Source organism: Mytilus trossulus, chromosome 4, assembly GCF_036588685.1.
Source record: "Mytilus trossulus isolate FHL-02 chromosome 4, PNRI_Mtr1.1.1.hap1, whole genome shotgun sequence".
Classification (NCBI taxonomy): domain Eukaryota; kingdom Metazoa; phylum Mollusca; class Bivalvia; order Mytilida; family Mytilidae; genus Mytilus; species Mytilus trossulus.
Genome location: NC_086376.1, coordinates 59,489,079 through 59,510,336, shown reverse-complemented (window position 1 = coordinate 59,510,336; position 21,258 = coordinate 59,489,079). Strand labels below are relative to the sequence as shown.

At 31.4% G+C, this 21,258-nt stretch overlaps 1 protein-coding gene across 1 annotated transcript; it reads right to left on the bottom strand.

The window, feature by feature from the left end:
* Window positions 1-2,214: 2,214 nt before the first annotated feature.
* Window positions 2,215-20,864, bottom strand: LOC134715644 (uncharacterized). The gene is made up of 14 exons (XM_063577971.1): window positions 20,742-20,864; window positions 20,379-20,465; window positions 18,803-18,905; window positions 17,316-17,436; window positions 16,222-16,310; window positions 15,027-15,202; window positions 13,028-13,168; window positions 11,682-11,746; window positions 10,683-10,711; window positions 9,200-9,296; window positions 7,355-7,431; window positions 6,856-6,919; window positions 6,083-6,136; window positions 2,215-4,976 (listed from the first exon to the last, which is right to left on the bottom strand). The coding sequence occupies exons 1-14, from the start codon at window positions 20,785-20,787 to the stop codon at window positions 4,836-4,838; spliced, it is 1,290 nt and encodes a 429-aa protein (XP_063434041.1). The 5' UTR covers window positions 20,788-20,864; the 3' UTR covers window positions 2,215-4,835.
* Between the last annotated feature and the right edge of the window lie 394 nt (window positions 20,865-21,258).

The window sequence follows — 21,258 nt, the reverse complement described above, 5'->3', positions numbered from 1 at the left end:
GTATGAAAAGAAAATGCTATTAAATGTGTTGTGGCAATTAGAAAATTGAAATGTAAAGTTTACGATGACATCAAGAAAACTAAATATTTTTGTTTCATTGATGTTTACATACCATTTTTTTTCTCACATTTTGGTGAAATATCTGCATCTTGATCACATGTCATAATGTTTTAAATTATATTAAATGCGTTCTTTACCCTTAATTATGAAGGGTCTCACAAGTACAAGATGTGCGTCTAGTTTACAAACTTGTAAATCTGTTATTATTCATAACATTGTTCTGTTAGAACACAATTATTGCAATTAAATTAAAAATAGATGGGAGTAGAACATCTTAGTGTTTCGAATACTATTTTCATTTACATGACAAGTTAATGATTCGAAAATTGCTTTATCAATGTCCTCATTGCGACATAGGAGTTTTGAGTAACGGGCTGGTGACATATTAATGCGACAGCAGTTTATAAAGGCAACAGTAGTATACCGCTGATCAAATGTCATCAATAGATTGAGAGAAAACAAATCTGGGTCACAAACTAAAACCGAAGGAAACGCATCATCTATAAGAAGAAAACAATGAAACAACAGAACACAGAATCCACGAAATAACAGAACGCAGAAACAACGAAATAACAGAATACAGAAACAACGAAATGACAGACATTAACAACGAAATAACAGAACACAGAAGTTCATCGAAGTTCAAATCGGGTAAACGTAGTGGAAAGAGACACATCAAGATAACAATACAAAATAACTCCGAAAGGAGCGGAAGCCTGTTGTTATGTATACACCAACCGCTATATGAGTTAATATTCAGTAAAAATGTCACAATCATTGGACACAATCGATCAAATTACAGATCAGACGACTTACCGGTATTTTAAGTCATACAGGTGATATATTAAGCGCGTTTTAACCAGGTTTAATCCACCATTTTCTTCATTTGAAAATGTCTGTACCAAGTCAGGAATATGACAGTTATTGTCCATTCGTTCAATGTGTTTTATCATTTGATTTTGCCATTTCATTAGGGACTTTTTCCTTGGAGTTCAGTTTTTTTGTGATTTTACTTTTTTAGACTGTAGAAACCTGTCGCTACTGAGATAAGATACCAACAAATCGTAACAATCAACCAATATGTTATAATGACCGTAAACTGTATGTAGTGTCGATTTTAGTTGTTTTCTTTATAACTCTGCTGGAGCAGTTTTATGTGATTGGTAGTAATTCACAGATGGGAATTAAACTTAAAATTGACACTCATGCTTTTTAACCACCATCTTTCCCTTGAATTCTTACAACAAGGTTATACTTGACTTCCAAAACTATAACGGTGAAATATAACTTCTTTTTTTTGGGTGGAAACATGACAACAATCTGTATTTATTTGATACAAAAAATTGCAAAATAGATGATGAAAATAAACTCATAGATACCAGGACTAAATTTAGTATATACGCCAGACGCGCGTTTCGCCTACAAAAGACTCATCAGTGACGCTCGAATCCCAAAAAGTTAAAAATGCCAAATAAAGTACGAAGTTGAAGAGCATTGCGGAAATATGCACACAAGGTTCCCAAAATATAGCACAAAGGAGTTCAAACCATAAGACTGATACCCTTTCTGAAAACATAGACATTTATCTATCAAGAGGTGAAACAATCATTTGCATTTCAACTAATTTTGTCATAAAATTTCATTGAAAATTTCGATGGTCAAATCTTTGTTGAAAAACACTACTATAATCTCTGGACCAGTGGGCGTTACGAAAAAGAAAATACTGACAGTCAACCAAAAAGATATCCTATAAAACATACATTAGCTATCTGAAAGCAATTTCATTGTTTCAGAACAAAAACATTCATATTTTCTTACGCATAGTATATCATTCCTAGAAAGCAATACATGCTAGAAGTTTAGTTTCACATTTTACAATATGATGAATTTTTCACTTATTCCTTGTACTGCTGTCTAAGATGCTTACCAATGTTAATGGAGACCGAATATCGTGAGCATGCACTAGCGTAACGATTTTACTGATCATGAGATATGTAAACGCCATACAATGGAAGCGAAACGTCCACAATAAATAACAGTCAACAGTGATTGTAAAAATTCATCAAAGATACCCTGAAAATTTCATGATTTACGAACTGAATCTCCTTGAAGTTCAAGGTCATAATATTCATTTGGCATATTGAAACATCTGTACACTTTATTGACATATTTATATATAAAAAACATAATACGTATTTACAAATTTAATATATATTTATATGAAATTTTCTAAATATGAAAATATAAATTACCAATATGTATAATCACAAAATGTATTGTAGTAGTTATTATCACAATCAATACATTGAATAAACATACGCGCATCAAGTCCTCACTGGTAACATAAAAAGAAATGAGAAGAAAATCTATATTTTTTGCCAAATCTTGATTTATTAAAAGATGAGTTTTTTTCTTGTTTTCAGAATAAGTGCACCAACCAAAAAAAAAAAAAATCAACAACAAAATCAAGATCAAAATCAAGGCAACTATAAATTTATTAACTAAGTCATGATTAGTTTCAAGTAGTGTGCTGAGTAAATCTGACTGTCATCTAGATTAATCTAACGAAATAAATATGTCTTTGTTAAGAATTTGATTGGGAATACATCTACTGGTGTTATCAGGTTAATGTTATTTAAAATTAATACGGTATAAGTCTAATAAGACGGATGTTGTTCTTTTCCATTTACCTCCTAAACCCCCCCCCCCCCCCCCTAACGACATATTCATACAGGGCTGTTCTCTTAAACCGTCTCCTTTCATGAAGGAGAATAATAGACTATGATTTTTCTAGAATCAGATTAAGATTTATATAATTTTATAAATGGTACCAATATGCCGCAATTAAAAAGTATACTATGGTCTGATATGGCATTACTTTCGTCTATTGATTATATTGTACGACGGGCTTGCAGATTAAATAGTTATGAATGGTGCATTTTTTAAGTACACACATGTTAAGTGATTACATCGTCTAACATTAGTTTGTTTAAAGTTCAACACCTGACTAAATAAAAGACAAATTCACCTAGAATTTCGTGTTCGACAAATAAGGAAAAAAAACCACAGGAGCATAAACACAGATAACACAAGGGCCAAATAGAAAGTCACAACACGAAAAGACAAAATAACATAGAAACCCAAAAATTGAGCAACCAGGTTGTTAATTTAGGTATTTCCAAAGGCTAAACTGTTTCTGCTTCATTGAAGGCAGCTTTTAATTGTAACACCTAACAGTCCTTTATCACCGGTATAAATGTACGATTACGTTTGCAACTAGATACAATCTGATCTAAATTGAGGAATCAAATATTTCGCAACAGCTTAAGCAGTGATGGAAGCACATTAAGATAGCTACACAATTTTAATTCTAAGAAAAAAACAAAATGTCATAAAAAGGTCCAGGTAAAATATGTATGTAGTAATGTATAACAATGATTTTACGCCACAACAAGTGCAACATGCAATGAAGATAACATAGCAATGAGACATACGCTATAAGTCAATATCACTTTTTGCTGTTTTTACTAGGTAAAAACGTGTTCAGTACTTTTGACATCCTTCTGCCTTCCTGGTAACAGGTATTTTACATAAGGTAGATGTTTCTAAGTTACAAATTAAACCGAACAAAATGAGTGAAGATTTACTATAAAAAGTACAATTTATCTTTCACTTAATCGGAATCTGGATGTTGGTATACAAAAACAGGTACTTTGTGCTCACTACTGGTAAATTGGCAATGTCATCAATACAAGAACAAACGAAATAAATAAGACAAACATAGCATGACATAGATGAAATATACAATGCAGTTATAATCAAACATGAATATCTTTGGCATACAAATTACATAGCAGCATGAAAAACAAAGGCATACATGTATTACTAACTTAAATGTGTGACCAAATAAGTATAAACGTGCACTTTTAGTGTTTTAAAAATGGATACATTCTTTATCCATGTACTGGCTTGTACAAATATCAATAAAATATGGAATTGATGATCACAGATATTTTTAAAATGACAAGCTTAGTAACTAGTATATGTGGAGAACTTTATACACAAAGAAGCCATAATAAAATGAAGCAATAACAATGGTTAATAAAAAGTTTCATTGCAGTATTAATTGATTCACAGAACTTATAGGGATAGGACTCAAAGGCTATGCTTACCATTACATTAATGTTAACTTTCGTAGGTGAGTTAAAATCTCTTTGAAAATATTTAGTTTTTCAAATTATTAAAGCTGATTTTAAGATAAAAAAAAGTTGAAAATCTTTAAAAAAATCACAAATTCTTTGTTTCAGATATGAAATGCAATTTAAGATAAAAGGATTATTTCATTTACGTATTCTAAGTATATTATCGAAACATAAAAGATATTTTTTTAGTTCAGTATTTTAGAGTCTTTGAGGTTGGTTAACATACTTTAAATTAATAAAATCGAACACTTTATAGTTAAACAAAAATCATTGTATGTTTTAAATGTGATTCACAGATAGGGTTAAAACGGCGAAAAACATATAACTATTCCACAATAATATGACAATTCTATCTTATTTCCCCCCTAATTAAACGTGTATCTAAGAAAATGTGAAGAAATTTTAAAAAGCGCGGGAAATGACAGGAAATAAAATCTTTTTAAATAACTGTTTTTAGAACTAAGTTCAAACAAATCACAAGTTCTCAATCTACCCATAATACTGTTTGTTATATACTTTTTGCTGCATACAACACATTGTTTATGTATCTTTTCTCATACCAACTGAATTGTGTCATTGCTGGCTAGGATGTAGTTGGAATGGCGTGGTTAATTTCACTGTTGTGTTAGGCAAGTCTGTTGTAAAATATTCAAATAACATTTCTTCCAAAGTTTCTGCATGTGGTCCTGCCGTTGCAATGAAGTATTCGTTATCCTTCAAAAGGAAGACATGATTTTCATTAATGCATAGGTATTTAAGAAGTTTTATTCATCTCGTTATTATTTTGATATAAGTGTTAAAATATTTTTGACGATAAGGACACCAACATTAAACTACTATCCAAAAGAGTAAAATGATGCCAATGTAAGCAATTAAATATCACCGTATGATCTTGAAAAATCTACGAAAACATGGAGGTTTACTTTATGTTTAAATGAATGATTTTTCTACATTTGAAAATGCCTGTACCAAGCAGAAATATGACAGTTCTTGTCCATTCGTTTTTGATGCGTTTTTTTATTTGATTTGCCATGTGATAATGAACTTTCCGAATTGATTTCCCTCTAAGTTCAGTATTTTGTGATTTTACTTTTTACAAATGCATTTCCCTTTTCAAAAAAAGAAAAAAAATGTCGATACATATTGCTTCAACCCAAATATTTTCACATTAACCTAATACATTGTATGTCTGATTAGGTTGCTCTACCAGTTTTGTCTATAATGAAACACCTGTCATACAAGTGGGATGTTTAGCTAACTATAGAAGAAGCCCATACTTTTAAACACCGTGAAATAGAGGGAGAGTTGTCTCATTGGAACTCATACCACATCTTCTTATACCTACTTTACCCACCATTTCATTGGAAAAATGAATGTGTCGAGTCCACAATATGGTATTTTTTCATTTGTTCTGTTGATTCATAGCGTTTAATTTTGTCAGTTTCTATTGAGTTCCCCTTATTGAATATGCCTTGGAGCTGGGTATTTTTGTACTGATGTTGATGGTAAATCAAGTTTTATAACAAGAATATTTAGATCCAAAAATCGTTAAAGTTGTGGTGGAAAGCTTTACTTCAACCCTAGTTTTTGGTGGGGTTTGTGTTGCTTATTCTTTAGTTTTCTATGTTGTGTGTTGTGTCATGTGTTCTATTGTTTGTCTTCTGTCATTTTTAGCCAGGCCCTGTCAGTTTATTTCGATTTATGAGTTTGATCGTCCCTCTGGTATATTTCGTCCCTCATTTATGCAATCAGGAATCCAAAATCAGCACCAACTTTTTCTAATAATGAAAACTTAGTAATAATTAATGTTTACAACTTACCTTACAATTAACTTTATACTTTTTTGGCATATTGTCTGCAAAAACTACCAATACCTGAAAGCAACAATTTAAAGTGTTGAAAATGTCAAACAAATATTGAGTAGATGGAGAACTTCCACAGAATAACATATAATGTAATATTTATGTTGTCTGACATTATAAAAGTAGAGTAAAAAACAAAGAGTTGTTTTGTTTTTGACTACAGAATCTACGTAACATAGAACATAGGTTTTTAGTTGCAAATGAGCACACATTCTAAGAAACATTTACGAAAAGTAAAATAGTCTTTGTCAAATAATATTTAATTTAGATTTTTTTTTCATGTATATTATACTGTATATAAATCTATTTACTTGAACATATCGGCTATAACATGCATTTATAATACAACGAAAAGCCGACTGTCTAATGAAATATGAATTTACCAAACTCAATGATAAATATGCGGTCGATAAAAAAGTTTTTTGTTCTTGGAAAAATTACAATTATCTTAAACCTGCCTAAGTATCAATTGGCATCGTAAAGATCTTATTCCAATTCTATTTAGATTTTTATATACTTCTTGTCCTTCTTGGATTTGTAATCTCAGAAAATTTGTTATTGTGATTTGATTTTCAATTTGTTTTGTCCTCGATCGATCATCACTTATATAGAGACAATAATTGCAAATATTTTTGAAACCCCCCCCCCCTTTTTAATTTTCAAACGTAAAGACGGATTGTCTCTCCTGTCAAAAAAGAAAACAAAAAGATGAAATAATGCTGATAACATACCTTTCCGCCGTCATCACCGTTTCGCACTAAGAAAACACCATTTTCGCCAATATCTCGAATAATTCTAAAAATAGACGATACAAGATAACATGTGCGAATATTTATGCCGTAGATTGAAAAAGAACTTTGCGTTGATAGTATGACTCCTCAAGCGAATTTTGTGTATAAAGTAGGACACTGAGTGGGAAATCATTATTATCCCTTATGTTTAATTGAATCGTCTTGCGGTAAATTTATGCAGGAAACGTATGAATTGAACCACATATTGTTTGGTTTCCTAAACATTTGTTCTCTAACCTACCAAAATATTTACAAAGTACTTATTAGAAATACTGAAATAAGCAGCAAAGGTTTAAATAAGCATTGAAATGTTATCATCTGAGCATATTATTGGTAGGTATTATTGCGCTGTTCCTGTAATACAAGTGACAAACTGCATGTATTTTGCATCATATATTCATTCTAGTCATATTTCTTTTCAAAGGGAGGTAACACTTACTCGCTAGCCCTCTCCTTTTCTCCCTCAAAATGAATTGATTGCCAATATTTATCTCCATCATCCTCTTCCTCTTCCTCCTTATTGTAAATAAAAAAATGTCATTTGAGGATTTGTATTACTTATATATTCTTTACGATATCATCAAAGATAATATTTTAATATGACAACGTTACTGCTGGTGGACGTTTCGTCCCCGAGGGTATCACCAGTAGTCAACACTTCGGTGCTGACATGAATATCAACAATGTGGTCAATTTTATAAATTTCCTGTTAACAAAACTTTGAATTTTTCGAAAAACTAAGGTTTTTCTTATCCCAGGCATAGATTACCTTAGCCGCATTTGACACAACTTTTTGGAATTTTGGATCCTCAATGCTCTTCATCTTTGTACTTGTTTGGCTTTACAAATATTTTGATATGAGCGTCACTGACGCGCGTTTGGCGTACTAAATTATAACCCTGGTACCTTTGATTACTAATTATATTGTCAATAAGTATATCTACTGTTAGTGTTTAACACCACCAGTAGTAGCACTGATCTTGAGAGTGACCGTAATATTATGTACTGTTGAATTCAGTCGTTCACATCCTCTTGTAAATAAAGTTTTAATAATCTGAACTTGCACTTACATTATACGTATCAACTGAGAGATGGTAACGGCCAACGACGTGAAAAATGGTATGTTACTTTAAATTAGAAATTGGTAATAAGAAAAGTTTAAATTATTAAAAGCTGTCATCATTATCTAGTTTGGAAGCGTCCATTTGGTCAATATCCAGTAATAGACCCAGATTTGAAGTAGACCTTGTTAAAGCTGACCTTTATTTCACTTCAATATTTTTTTTAACATTTAGTCTCGGTCTGGTTTGCTCACCTCTTTCATTTTCGTTGGATAATACCTAACGATTTTCTAAAAGATTCTAAACAAGAATATATTTTTAAAGAGTTTACAATATGCAGGAAAACTACCAAACCAACATCGACTGCGATGTATATTCAACAAATAAAACTGTTTGATAACAGAAAAGTGTTTTATTTGCCATTCTAATATGACGTCCTTTTTACACTTTGTAAAAAAAGCCATGTTCTAATGAGCACAAAATATGTTTGACACATGCGCACGAACTTGCTGTTTATATTAACATAATTTCCATCATTATCCTTTAAAATATATACATTTAAGAAGCTAACATAAAATTTTATCATATTTTTTTATGAAACAACATATGTTTACCCTGCTCGTAGCTTTCAAAGTTATCAAATATGAAATGCAATGCACAGACTCCTCGAGGAGGAAACGGAAATAGCCAAACATTTTTACGGTAATTTCGTACGCTTCGACCTATAAAAAAACTGATTTGTCCTATTAGAATAGAAATAATTCCTTCAGGTCATGCTGTGTAAAATATCGACAAATATAATGCCTACCCATGTTTAAATGAGCATAGAGCATGACTTGAAGGAATTATTTCTTAATCAGTTGACCTGTTAATATGAAGTTATACTAAATTAAAAGTTAAAAACATATTTGTCCATATGATACTATCGGAAAATAACCTATCTGATCCCTTCAAATACAGACAACCCAAGTTAGAAACATCAAAATTTGTAGTGTTAGCAACAACAGCCAAACATCTGAATAGGTCGGAAATATTGCAGAATATCATTAGGAACTCGAATTGGATAATACACTGCTAAATACTTGATAACTAAAAAAATGTTCTATATCTTCTAACGAAGCATAAACCCTTAATTTTCATAAATTGACTTCGTCAAACTATTTGATAGCATAAATAGCTCATGTAGGCAAAGTAAATCACGTAAATAAACAACATAATATTACCTCATCAACATCCTCAACTTCCGGTGGTTCTACACTCGGCTGTTTCTTGTTTTGACTCGTCGTCGAGGATGGTTCAGATTCTGTGCTTTTTTGTTTTCTGTTTAGATACAATTTGTTTTGTTTAAAGATAATTGGTTATAAACCACAATTCACTTAACTTTTTCACATATTGTTTTTTGGCAAAATCAAAATCTAACCAACATTTTGAATAGCGGTACACTACTGTTGCCTTTAGTTAGAAGAAACACATGTTTTACACTGTATACATTTTGCCAGTCTGTGCACTTTCTTTTCGTGAGTCCAAGTCAAGACGTTTTTCGAAAAAAAAATGTGCATCTTACGTGACCGCTCTTTCAAGCAACTAAACAATAAGAATGAATCATCCATAAGTTTGTCTAAACTCACTTCTATTATTTCAAACGCACCAACACTGAGAAATTAATGAGAAAAAAAGGAAAAGTACGAAAAAGTACACTACAACTTATATTTATCGACAACTAAAATAAGGAACGTTACATGAATTTCACCAATTATATACATTTATTCTTTAAAAAAGGCAAAAGATATCAAGGGGACATCCCAAACTCGAACAAAGAAATCAAGGGCAACAACCCCCCCCCCCCCCCAAAAAAAATGAAAAAAAACCCGAACAAACATTCACAAAATAGCTAGAAAATATATGACTTATCAACACAAAGCTCACCAAGAACCAGGGATGATCTCTGGTTCTCGAAATGGTAGGCAGATCAAGCTACATAAATGGCTTAATTATATCATTTGTCATTTCAATTGTCATATATATTAGTAGTACTGTTTTTGTTTCATAACTACACAACATGGAGCAAAGATAATCAATTATGTAAGTTTTCCCCGACGATGTGGTTTGATTGCAAATAAAATAACTTTACAACAGAAAGTACAAATGATTAAGCTATTGTAAGTATGTTTGTTAGTAACAATTCATGAATTTTAATTATTGGTCATTTCAGTATGTTTGTTGGTAACAATCCAAGTGTGTTATCACAGTTAAACGTTTTTCTGCTCTGATTAGTAATATTCTAAAATGGGTGCCGATTTTATTCAGAGCATGACAATTTCCTTTAAACTTAGAACAACACAAATACAAACACAATAAATATACAAAAGCCCGACTCTTGTATTGTCTGATTTTGCCGTAACTTTTTGGAATTTTGGATCCTCAATGCTCATCAACTTTGTACTTGTTTGGCTTTATAAATACTTTGATATGAGTGTCACTGGTGAGTCTAATGTAGACGAAACGCGCGTCTGGCGTACTAAATTATAATCCTGGTACCTTTGATAACTATTTATCATCCCACATTAAATAATTTGTCGGAATGATGTAAATAAATGTATTAGGAGTATGCAGACTAAAGTTTTTGTTTAAGAAGAGGTTTTTTCTTCTTCAAAAAATGTAAATATGTAACAGGAAATTAATTGATGAGGTACGACAGTTACTTACTCCTTCCCGAACATATTCTTCATTTCTGCCTGCAATCAAAGAGAAATATGTGTAATCAAATACAAGCAAATTCTTTAAAATTATGATAATTAAAATCAAATAACAGGTCCAACAGTTGACCAAAGGGATAACAGTTAGATCTATACTAAAGTACACTTAAAGATGTTTTTGCATTAATGATTTTAGGAATAAACCTTTATTTCTATGTCCATTCCAAGTTTGGTAAAAGTAAAGTTTCGATCGGTATATAAGATCTCAAATATCACGTGTATTCTCCTTAAACTGACGAGCATCTACTAGCTTCATATCTTCAAAGCATTTATCAGTCATGCAATTTATTTTTAAATACTTCGGCATCGATAGTCACGGAAGAGACAATAATTGGTGAGATGCGATTCTGGAGCAGAAAACTTGATACCGTCAATGTTGTTACCATTCAGGAGGTAATGTGAGGTTAGATGTTAATAGAATACTCAAAGAATAATCAAATGATGTTATGTTTTACACCAATAGCGTTGTTTCTTAAATATATATTTGATACACTTTCATTGTAGAATTATGGTTTAATGAACTATGCACGTGTACTTCTAATGTCCTGAAGTTGTATTACTTCAGACAAGTTAGAGTAGGGCTTACTTTCGACTCTAAACATCAATCATGGTGTCAGTTTGGGTCATGGTTGCTTAGTCGAATGTAGTCCAAAATCGTTTGTTTATAAATTTTGAAATTATATAAAACTGAGGTTTCAACGTCCTTTATTTTGTCTATTTAGTGTTTTTTAAACAGTTTATATTTTCTACATCGTTTTCCTTTTTAGACATTATATCGTCAATTTTCTTCTACTTATTTTTTGTCCCTTTTGTATCTGTTTATTCTTCTTTATAGCTATCTTATTTGTGTCCTTCTTTATAATGATGTTTAAAAAAAAAAAAGACATCTTGTTACTCCAGCTCTGACTATCAAGAATACCTGATGACAGTGCACATTGGTTATACTTACAGAGATGGCATCTGCTTGCAGTTTTGCTGCACTCTCAGTGTGAGACACAGCAACTTTTGATATATCTGCAAGTTAGAAAAAAAGTAAATCTGACAGTGATAAGTTTTTGAAGATTTATAATAAACCTCTAAAATCGTTCGTTGATAAATTTTGAAATTAGATTTTAACTTCCTCAGGCAAAGTTTACTTAGACGGGTTTGGCTATTTTTAATGTCCTTTTTGGTAATAACTGTTCATTTGTTTTAGAATCTTATCAAAACTTGGGTTTTAAAGATTCGACTCTGAGCGTTTCTGATGAAGGTAAATCCAGAAAAGCGCTTGAACGCCTGAAATTTATAACGCGTTGTTTTGACTTTTTTTTATTTTACTATTGTATATTATTTCAGTAAAACTAAATAAAGAAAATGTTCTCAAACATCTTAATAATTGAATACAATTCAGTATAGTTTTGGTGAATGGTATTAAAAACGAAAGGAAACTAGATAAACGATTTAAATTCAAACCGACAGACAAAACTATGACAAACGACGAAAACACAACCACATCTACATTATACTACATAAGCCCCATGATTACCATGGAATGTATCATGTGTTTCACATGCACATGGCACCCAACAGCTTAGTAAGCGTTTTTAATAAGAATGAAACATAATAATGCAGAACCTGCTTGAAGGTTTATCAATGTATTAACCTAACGAATTCGTATACCATTAGACATTAAGCAAAAAGTGGGCTTTCTATAGTATTTCCTTATGTTTAATGTCATATGAAACGAGGGACTGTTAAACAATGATGTTTGTTCAATTCTTAACCTATGCATATATCACAAACGTAGTCTTTTGTGCACGATTTTATCATTTTTTACGCATCTTTATCGTATTATAGTCATTTATTTTCTCTTGGTCTGTTATGATGTGAAAATATGGCAGCATATCAATTTTCGTCTTGCAATCACCGGATTTTTACAATAAAGGTCAAGTTAAGTTAACTGCATACGGAAAACATATCGGTGAATTGTTTACACGAAGCAATCAATTAAAAAAGAAACGTTTTTCTTAATTTTGACAAATTATAGAACTTTCTTTAGAAAAAGTATATGTACATAAGTTTATAATAAAAACTAGCCAAATAGTTATAAAAAAAACTATTCATATTTTTTTTCTTAATTTAAAGTTTCATATGACTTGAAGTTGTATAATAGATGGTTGTTGGTCCCAAATATTTCCTTTTTCCATGTTTTACCCAACAACATGTCGTGTTTTATTTTAATTTGAAGTTCTGATTGCCCGAACTTTTATTTTCAGTTTACTTAACTTTGTTTGTTAGGATAAAAACTACTTATACCTGGCAATTGGTCTAGTTCATCCATCTTTTCCTTTTTCTTCTTTCTCTTCTTCTTTTTCTTAGACCTTGGGTTTGGGTCCGCATTCGCTAATCGTGGTGGCACAGGCGGTGGTTCATTAGGTATATCTTCATCATCGGATGCTTTAATAGACATAATAAATTCATTTCCTAAGGTGAACTTCAGCAGTTATATTTTATTCACAGATAAAGTCGACCGGCACATAGTAATTTATTCCTGTCATTTATCTATGTCCCTGTCTAATACCAGGAATTTTTACGAAGGTGTGTCTGTCTCTTAGATATTTTGTTTATTTATGCATTAAGCTTCAATATCATTAATGTGTCAAACTAAGAAAACATCTTATTTGTTATAACCTGATGTATAGGGAATGTTGGTATTCACATTATTATTTATTAATAAATATCATTTTATTGCGGAAGAAGCAATTGATTGAAATATGATTAATGATATGAATTTGCCCATCTAAATGATTTAGGTTACGAAAAGGTTGTAAAACCAGTACATTGACTATTAAGGTTGTAAAATATGAAACCATTATTGCTTGTAAATTAATAAATTTTTATAAATTTTTGTAAATTAATAAAAAAAAATTACGATAAAGGTCAAGTTGAGTTCACTGCATACAGAAAACATATTGCCGAATTAGTTACTGGAAGCCAAAAAAAAAGGTAAAGTTTTTCTAAATTTGGACATATTATAGAATTTTCTTTAGACGCAAAGACAAAAACAAAACCAAAGACTGAACAGGAACCCCCAAAACACTTTGCTCAGGTTTTGAAGTCCTGCTTTACATGTGACACCCCTCACGTTGATAATGCAGCAATTTATAATGATATGGTGCAATCGGTAATGTCACAATCGTAGAAAACTGGACGGAATAGTGTTTACGACAAGTGTAAAAAAAGGTATGTTCATTAATGTGTCAAACTAAGACAAAATCTTATTTGTTATAACCTGATGTTAAGGGAATGTGGGTGTTCACATTTTTATTTATTAAAAAATATTATTTTATTGCGGAAGAAGCAATTGTTTGATTATACATTTTGAAGTATCATGAAAGATATGAATTTTCCCATCTAAATGCTTGAGGTTACGTATAGGTTGTAAAACCAGTACATTGACTATTAAGGTTGTATAATATGAAACCATAATGATTGTAAATTAATAAATTAATAAAAAGGCTCTTTAAAAAAAAGTATGCGCCTGGATCCTTTTTCTGTATTAACCTTCATCCAGAACACTAAAATTCGAATTTTAGAAAGACAAGGTTGTTTAAAAACAGAAAAAGTTGAAGATCTCTATGACCAAAAGGATCTTATATAATAACAAAAATACATCAAAGATTAACTTTGTCTAAATCAATTCAAACCGTTACTAGATAGTGTATTAATTTATAAATGGACAATTAAAACAGGTATGTTCATTTTCCTGTATTCCCTTCACCCAGAACACCCAAATCCGAATTTTAGAAAGACACGGTTGTGTAAAATACAGACAAAATTAAAAAACTCTATGACAAAAAGGATCTGATATAACAACAAAAAATTATCAAAGATTAACTTTGCCCAAATCAATTTTAATCTTAGATATCGTATTAATTTACAAATGGACATTTAAAAAAGGTATGTTTTAAACCATGTTATTTCTTGATTGATTGCTAAATGTATACATATTTAGTAAAACGGATTTTAAACAAGTTTCTTTAAACCGTTAACATATTATTGTATGGGAAATACTTTGGAGATAGATATAAGAAGATGTGTTACGAGTCCTGGCTTATACCGAACTGCAAACTATAAAGGGCCCCAACAATTACTAGTGTAAAACTAATCAAACGGGAAAACCAATGGCCCATCTATATAAAAACGACAACTACTGAACACCATGGTGTAAATAAAAATCCTCTGCATTGTAAATCATCAAGCAAATATGTGAAATGTAAGTCTTGTTATCAAAACCTTTCTGAATGAGGATTACCTTCATCTGCCTTTTTAGCATATAAGCCATAGTCTGACGGCGGTTGAAAAGACAATGGATCATCGTATATACTTTCTTCTATATCTTTGTACGAGATACTGACTGTATCACCATCAGCAGATGGACCAAACCCACTATCAGCAGACGATCCTTGCGCTTCTGGAGTTTGTTTATGCCTACAATATAAATAATATGAAAACACAGGGTAAATAAGAACGTGAAAGGTGATCTTTGATGGTTGCAATTCCAACCAAGACAAGATGGCTCGAAAGGGTACGATTTTTCTGTTTTGCTTGATTAGTAATTCGATACTAATTGTTAAATTTTGTTTGCTTCTAATCTGTTGAAAACAATATGAAAAAATAAAATAATAGACAAAGACTGGTTATCAAAGACGTTAAACACAAAGATCAAAAATAAAAATGACGGAAAGACAAAAACAACACCAAAGACTAAACAGGAACCCGAAAAAAACTATGCTCAAGTTTTGAAGTTCCTGCGTTACATGTGACACCCCCACGCTGATAATGCAGTAACATAAAATGATATGGTTCAATCGGTAATGTCTGGAAAACTGAACGGAATAGTGGTTACGACAAGTGTAAAAGAGGGGCGAAAGATGCCACAGTCAAACTCATAAATCGAAGATAAACTGACAACGCAATGGCAAAAAATGAAAAAGACAAACAGACAACCAGTAGTACACATGTCACAACATAGAAAACTAAAGAATAAGCAATACGAATCCAACCAAAAACACTGAGGGTGATCTCGGGTGCTCCGGAAGGGTAAACAGATCCTGTTCCACATGTGGCACCCATGGTGTTGCTCATGTTATAACAATATATGTCGGTATATATGTAGGTCACATTCATGAAAGGGAAGGGGATTGAAGTTATGACGTAAGGCACAAATGCGATTTCATCTGTGAAACAGTTAATTTATAACTGTCAACCAACTCGTGATGGCGACCGTAACATGATTTGAAAAGAAATGAAGACAATCGATCTCTAGTGCCGATATAAGACACATTAGTAATTTCACCATGGTATCTTCTAAAATAACATACGATAAATTTCAATAATTTGTTGTAGGGTCTTTAGTAGACTGGCGTTATTTAAAGACAATGATTGAAAAATGCAGGGTATCTATCAACATAATGATACATCATGTTGTAAATAAAAAAAAAACTTACATGAAACCGTCTGTATAATAATAATCTCCATCTCTTTTGCCTGAATCGTTAGCTATTTTCAATTCTTCTTTGATACACTTCATCCATTCCTGAAGAATAAAAAAAGATATATAGCTGTAAGACACTTAGGGTACAATCTCCAAGTTTTCCAACTGGTACTGTCACGGAATAGAAGTTCCTTCATGATACAAGTTCCAAAAAAATTATTCTGGAATTATTCCACGGAATAAATGGTATAGAATATGTGTTCCAACAGGAATAGATATTATGACAATGTTTATAACAAAGTTTCCATTGGAACTTCTGTTAGGCGGAACACATATACGTATACTTCGATGCTGGCATCAATAGTCTGAACTGCAATTTTTGTGTTATTTTCATTTTTGTATCCAAAATATCCAAGGGCAAAGGATATATAAGGATATAAAAAGTAAAATAACTAAAAATACTGAACTGCAAGAAATTCAAATGTGAAGTGGTTTATTTTTGAAAATGAAACAAAATATATAGATAATGTATACAGTGTATCCATCGAAATTAATACTGCCGGATGAATTTGGATCAAAGGGTAAGTATTAACAATTTAAAAAAGGTAAAATTTAAAAATAGTATTTTGAAATATTCACTGAAGAGAGAAGGGATATCAAATCATGAAAACAGCAACTTAAATTACGATTTATCAAATATGGTCTGTTCATGTCTTACACGACAGGGTGCCACAAGAAGAAAACTCTTAGAGTTTCTCTTGATTTTTTAGTTTGTTTTCGCCCTTGTATAGAGTTCGTTGAATTTTTATATAATATACGTGTGTCCCTTTGTGTTTGGTCTCTTCATGATTTTTTTTTCTTTTTTTTTTTACAATGGTTCTGTCGGGTTTTGAACCGATTTATGAATTTTTATCATCCATGTCGTATCTTCCACCTCTTTTTGACAGCACTTATGAATATATATTGAATATAGTCCTTTCTGTAGAATGTGAAGATTTTGGAACCGTTAAAATGTGTAAAACTATTAAGTCAAACAATGATCATCCAGATTGCTTTGTTATGTACCTTTTAAAACATGCTTACAGTAATATGTCATAATATAATTACCTTCATCTCTTTTTCCGAGGAGCATGCAAATAAGTAAGATTTAAACTCTGCAGGGTGAGTGTGGTTTATTTTGAAAGCATACATTGCCTCCCCATCACTAACGTCTGTAGCTCTTGCAACCCTGAAATCCCCAACGTATCATTAATTATTCAAATTTTGTCAATATGAAGGAAAGAAGTTTAAAAGTCATGCGCAATGAACAAATGCTAAATAAATAAAACGATCGTTGACCTGATCAGTACAAAAACAATTGTATAAAAGTATAAAAGGCGAACAGCAACCAACGATCACCAACATACTACAAGCTCATGATTTAGAACATGCCCATTAATAATCTGAGCGTGTTAAACATATGAGCAAGCTTCCAATTCTCCCCTTAGCTTTTATCACTACTACCATTACTTGTCAATATATGCAATTTGGTGCTGATGTTTTGAAATGGTAGAGGGATTTTTAGAGTAAGTATCACGTGTTTTCAGCTCAATTTAGTTAAAATTTAGTAAACATTATATACTTATGTGTTTTTTAAAAATCCAAACAACAAAGACACAAGACCTATAATTCAGTTCGCAAGTCGCGGAATACTCATTTACAAAAGACATATTAATCACATAAAAATCAAAACCAGTTGGAAATAAATCAATCAATTTAAAACAATATTTCTTTTTGTTTGAGTTAAGCCTTTTCAAATCGTATTTCATAGTGTGTAAAGAGTAAAATAACAAAAATATCGAACTCTGAGGAAAATTCAAACCGGACAGTCCGTAGTGAAATGGCAAAAAATCAAAAGCTCAAACTTCTTATGTAAAATATGGTGATATGGGTGAACAAAACCCTGTTTTATAGCTAGCTAAACCTCGCATTTTTATGAAAGTCGTGTAACTTCATTATAGACCACGATGTGTGAACAAAACAAACAAACAAAATAGGTAAAAAGAAACACCAAAGGCATACAGACAAAGTACATAAACAATAATGAAAGACAAAAATATAAAATTCTACAATAGCACAATAACACAATGAAGGGATATATAAGTACAGAGCCACGTCAAATTGATATCACCAAAACAGACTAAACAGTGAAAGAAATATTCATAAAGACAAATTAAAGAATACTAAAACACGTTATACAGATGATAAATAATGTCATAACCCAGAATCTATACTTCAAGACCATCATGTACAAAATTGTAATTTGAAAAATTCATTAGAGATACCCCACTAATTCAATGTTTTATTTTTCTTTATTACAAAGAAAAATGTGCTTTCGTTAGTCAGGGGCGAGCAGACAATACTATTATCAATTGATGTTTTATTTAAATATATATATATAACCATAATATTTACGTAATTTGTTCGAATGCCATTTAATAATAATAAAATTTGTGCAAGTTAAATCATATATTTCAGTTGATATTGGCGACATAAGTTGTTTTCAGTTTAATATGCTTGATTGCAAATCTTTCATGAAATATCTCAGTACTTACGTATTGAATCCAAATAAGGAAAACTTTCCTGAAGCAGTTTTACAGTATTCATTTCTAAAGTAATATATACACCCTCTGCTCAGGATCATGTATACTTTAGGCCCTGGAATGAACAGAACAGAAAAATTATCATATGACAGTGGATACAATATACAGTTAGTTATACATGCAAAATAGGCCAAGCAGAATGAAATAAAAATCATAATTAATATAGAATTTATTGAAACTAGACAAAACCAGAACGGAACCGCTTGAAAACTTTTAAAGCTAAATTGATCCAGAAAGGAACTGCGTGAAAACGTTTTAAAGCTAAATTAATACAGAACAAAACTTCATGAAAACATTTAAAGCTAAATTAATCTCGAAAACAAGAATGTGTCCAAAGTACACGAATGCCCCACTCGCACTATCATTTTCCATGTTCAATGGACCATGAAATTGGATAAAAAATATAATCAGGCATTAAAATTAGAAATATAATATCATAAGGAACATGTGTACTAAGTCTCAAGTTGATTGGACTTCAACTTCATCAAAAACTACCTTGACCAAAAACTTTAACCTGAAACATGCACGTTCATTTTCTATGTTCAGTGGACCGTGAAATTGGGGTCAAAAGTTTAATTTTGTTTAAAAATTAGAAAGATCATATCATAAGGAACATGTGTACTAAGTTTCAAGTTGATTGGACTTCAACTTCATCAAAAACTACCTTGACAAAAAACTTTAACCTGAAGCGGGACAGACGGACGAACGAACGGACGGACGAACGAACAGACGGACAGACAGACGGACGAACGAACAGACAGACGGACGAACGGACGCACATATCAGAAAACATAATGCCCCTCTACTATCGTAGGTGGGGCATAATAACTGCATGAAAATATATTAAAGCTAACTTAATCCAGACAGGATCGGCATGAAAACATTTCAAAGGTAAAATTATCCAGAAGGGAATTGCATGAGAACATTTTATAGCTAGATTGATCCAGAAAAGTACTACTTTAAAACATATCCACCCTTACTTAAACCAGATGGAAAGTACATGAAAACATATCAAAGATAATGTCACCGTAAAGGAATCAGTTTTTGAAACGGAAACCAGGTAGAAAATAGTTGAATAGCCATAGAAACTAAATAAAGAAATCATGAAGGAACGACATTTTGTAGACTTAAATAGGAATGTAATGAACTCCAAAAGAAATATTATACAATATGTTTTAATACGATTAGTGTAATCTGTCGTATATTCGAATATATTTGGAAATACTTTGTATCCTTTTATGTCTTATAACAGATACTGTTTAGATGAATCTTACTTTTTATTCATTTGAAATGTTATTTTGACTGAGGTCAAACAATTATTTGAACTCTATCGAATAGTTGTATCACTGGCATTCATACCACATGGCTTTATTCCATACACACTATCAAGTTTGCAAATAAAAAATGAACGAAAAAAGGGACGAAAGATACCAAAGGGACAGTCAAACTCATAAATCTAAAACAAACTGACAACGCCATGGCAAATTACGTTTTCATTTTTAATACGCCAACTGTTTTGTAGACTTACATCTGAATAATTTAAGTTTACTGGCAAAATGTTGTTTTCGTACCCAACCGCAATTTGAAATGGCTTCCTTCAACAAGTCTTGACAACCTATAATACAAGACAAAAATAAACAATATTTTCTGATTCAAATCCTACAAAAAGTGAAATTTTCATGAAAGTTTTTTTTCTAAAACAGATTGTTATTTAAATAAACTCATCAATCGACCTCACGCCTTTATCTTTATATGCAATATAAATCTGAAACCTGGAATATGATTTGAAACCTATTTTCTACGCTATATCATCTGTTGGCATTTTAGGAAAAAAACATTTGATTTTTATTACCACTACATATACTTTAAAATATACATAAAATTTGATTACCTATATTTTGAAATGGCTGTGGGATTTTAGCGTAAGTATCACTCATTCTCAGCTCAATTAAGTAAACTGCTGTCACCTGAATTTACATAATGTAGTTGATAGTAACTTTATCTGAAAAAAAAAAGAAACCAAATGTCTTTGAGTGAAACACAGTTAAAACAGTTATGCTTAATTGTACCTTAATAAACGAATAGTTAAAAAGAAAAAATAACATACAATAACCTTTTCAGCAGTTGATGTTTGAAGAAATATTTGTCTGACCTAGACTTGGGACAAGCAAAAGTGAAAAAAAAAACAGGTAAACAAATACATACAAATGATATAAATGAGGGGCAAAAGAAACCAGAGGGACAGGCAAACTCACAAATTGAAAACGAACTGACAATACAACAGTACACAAGACACAACATAGAAAACTAAAGACAATACAACACGAACCCACCAAAAACTTGGGTTGATCTCATGTGCTCTTGACGGTAATCAGATCCTACTCCACAGGTGACACCCGTCTTGTTGC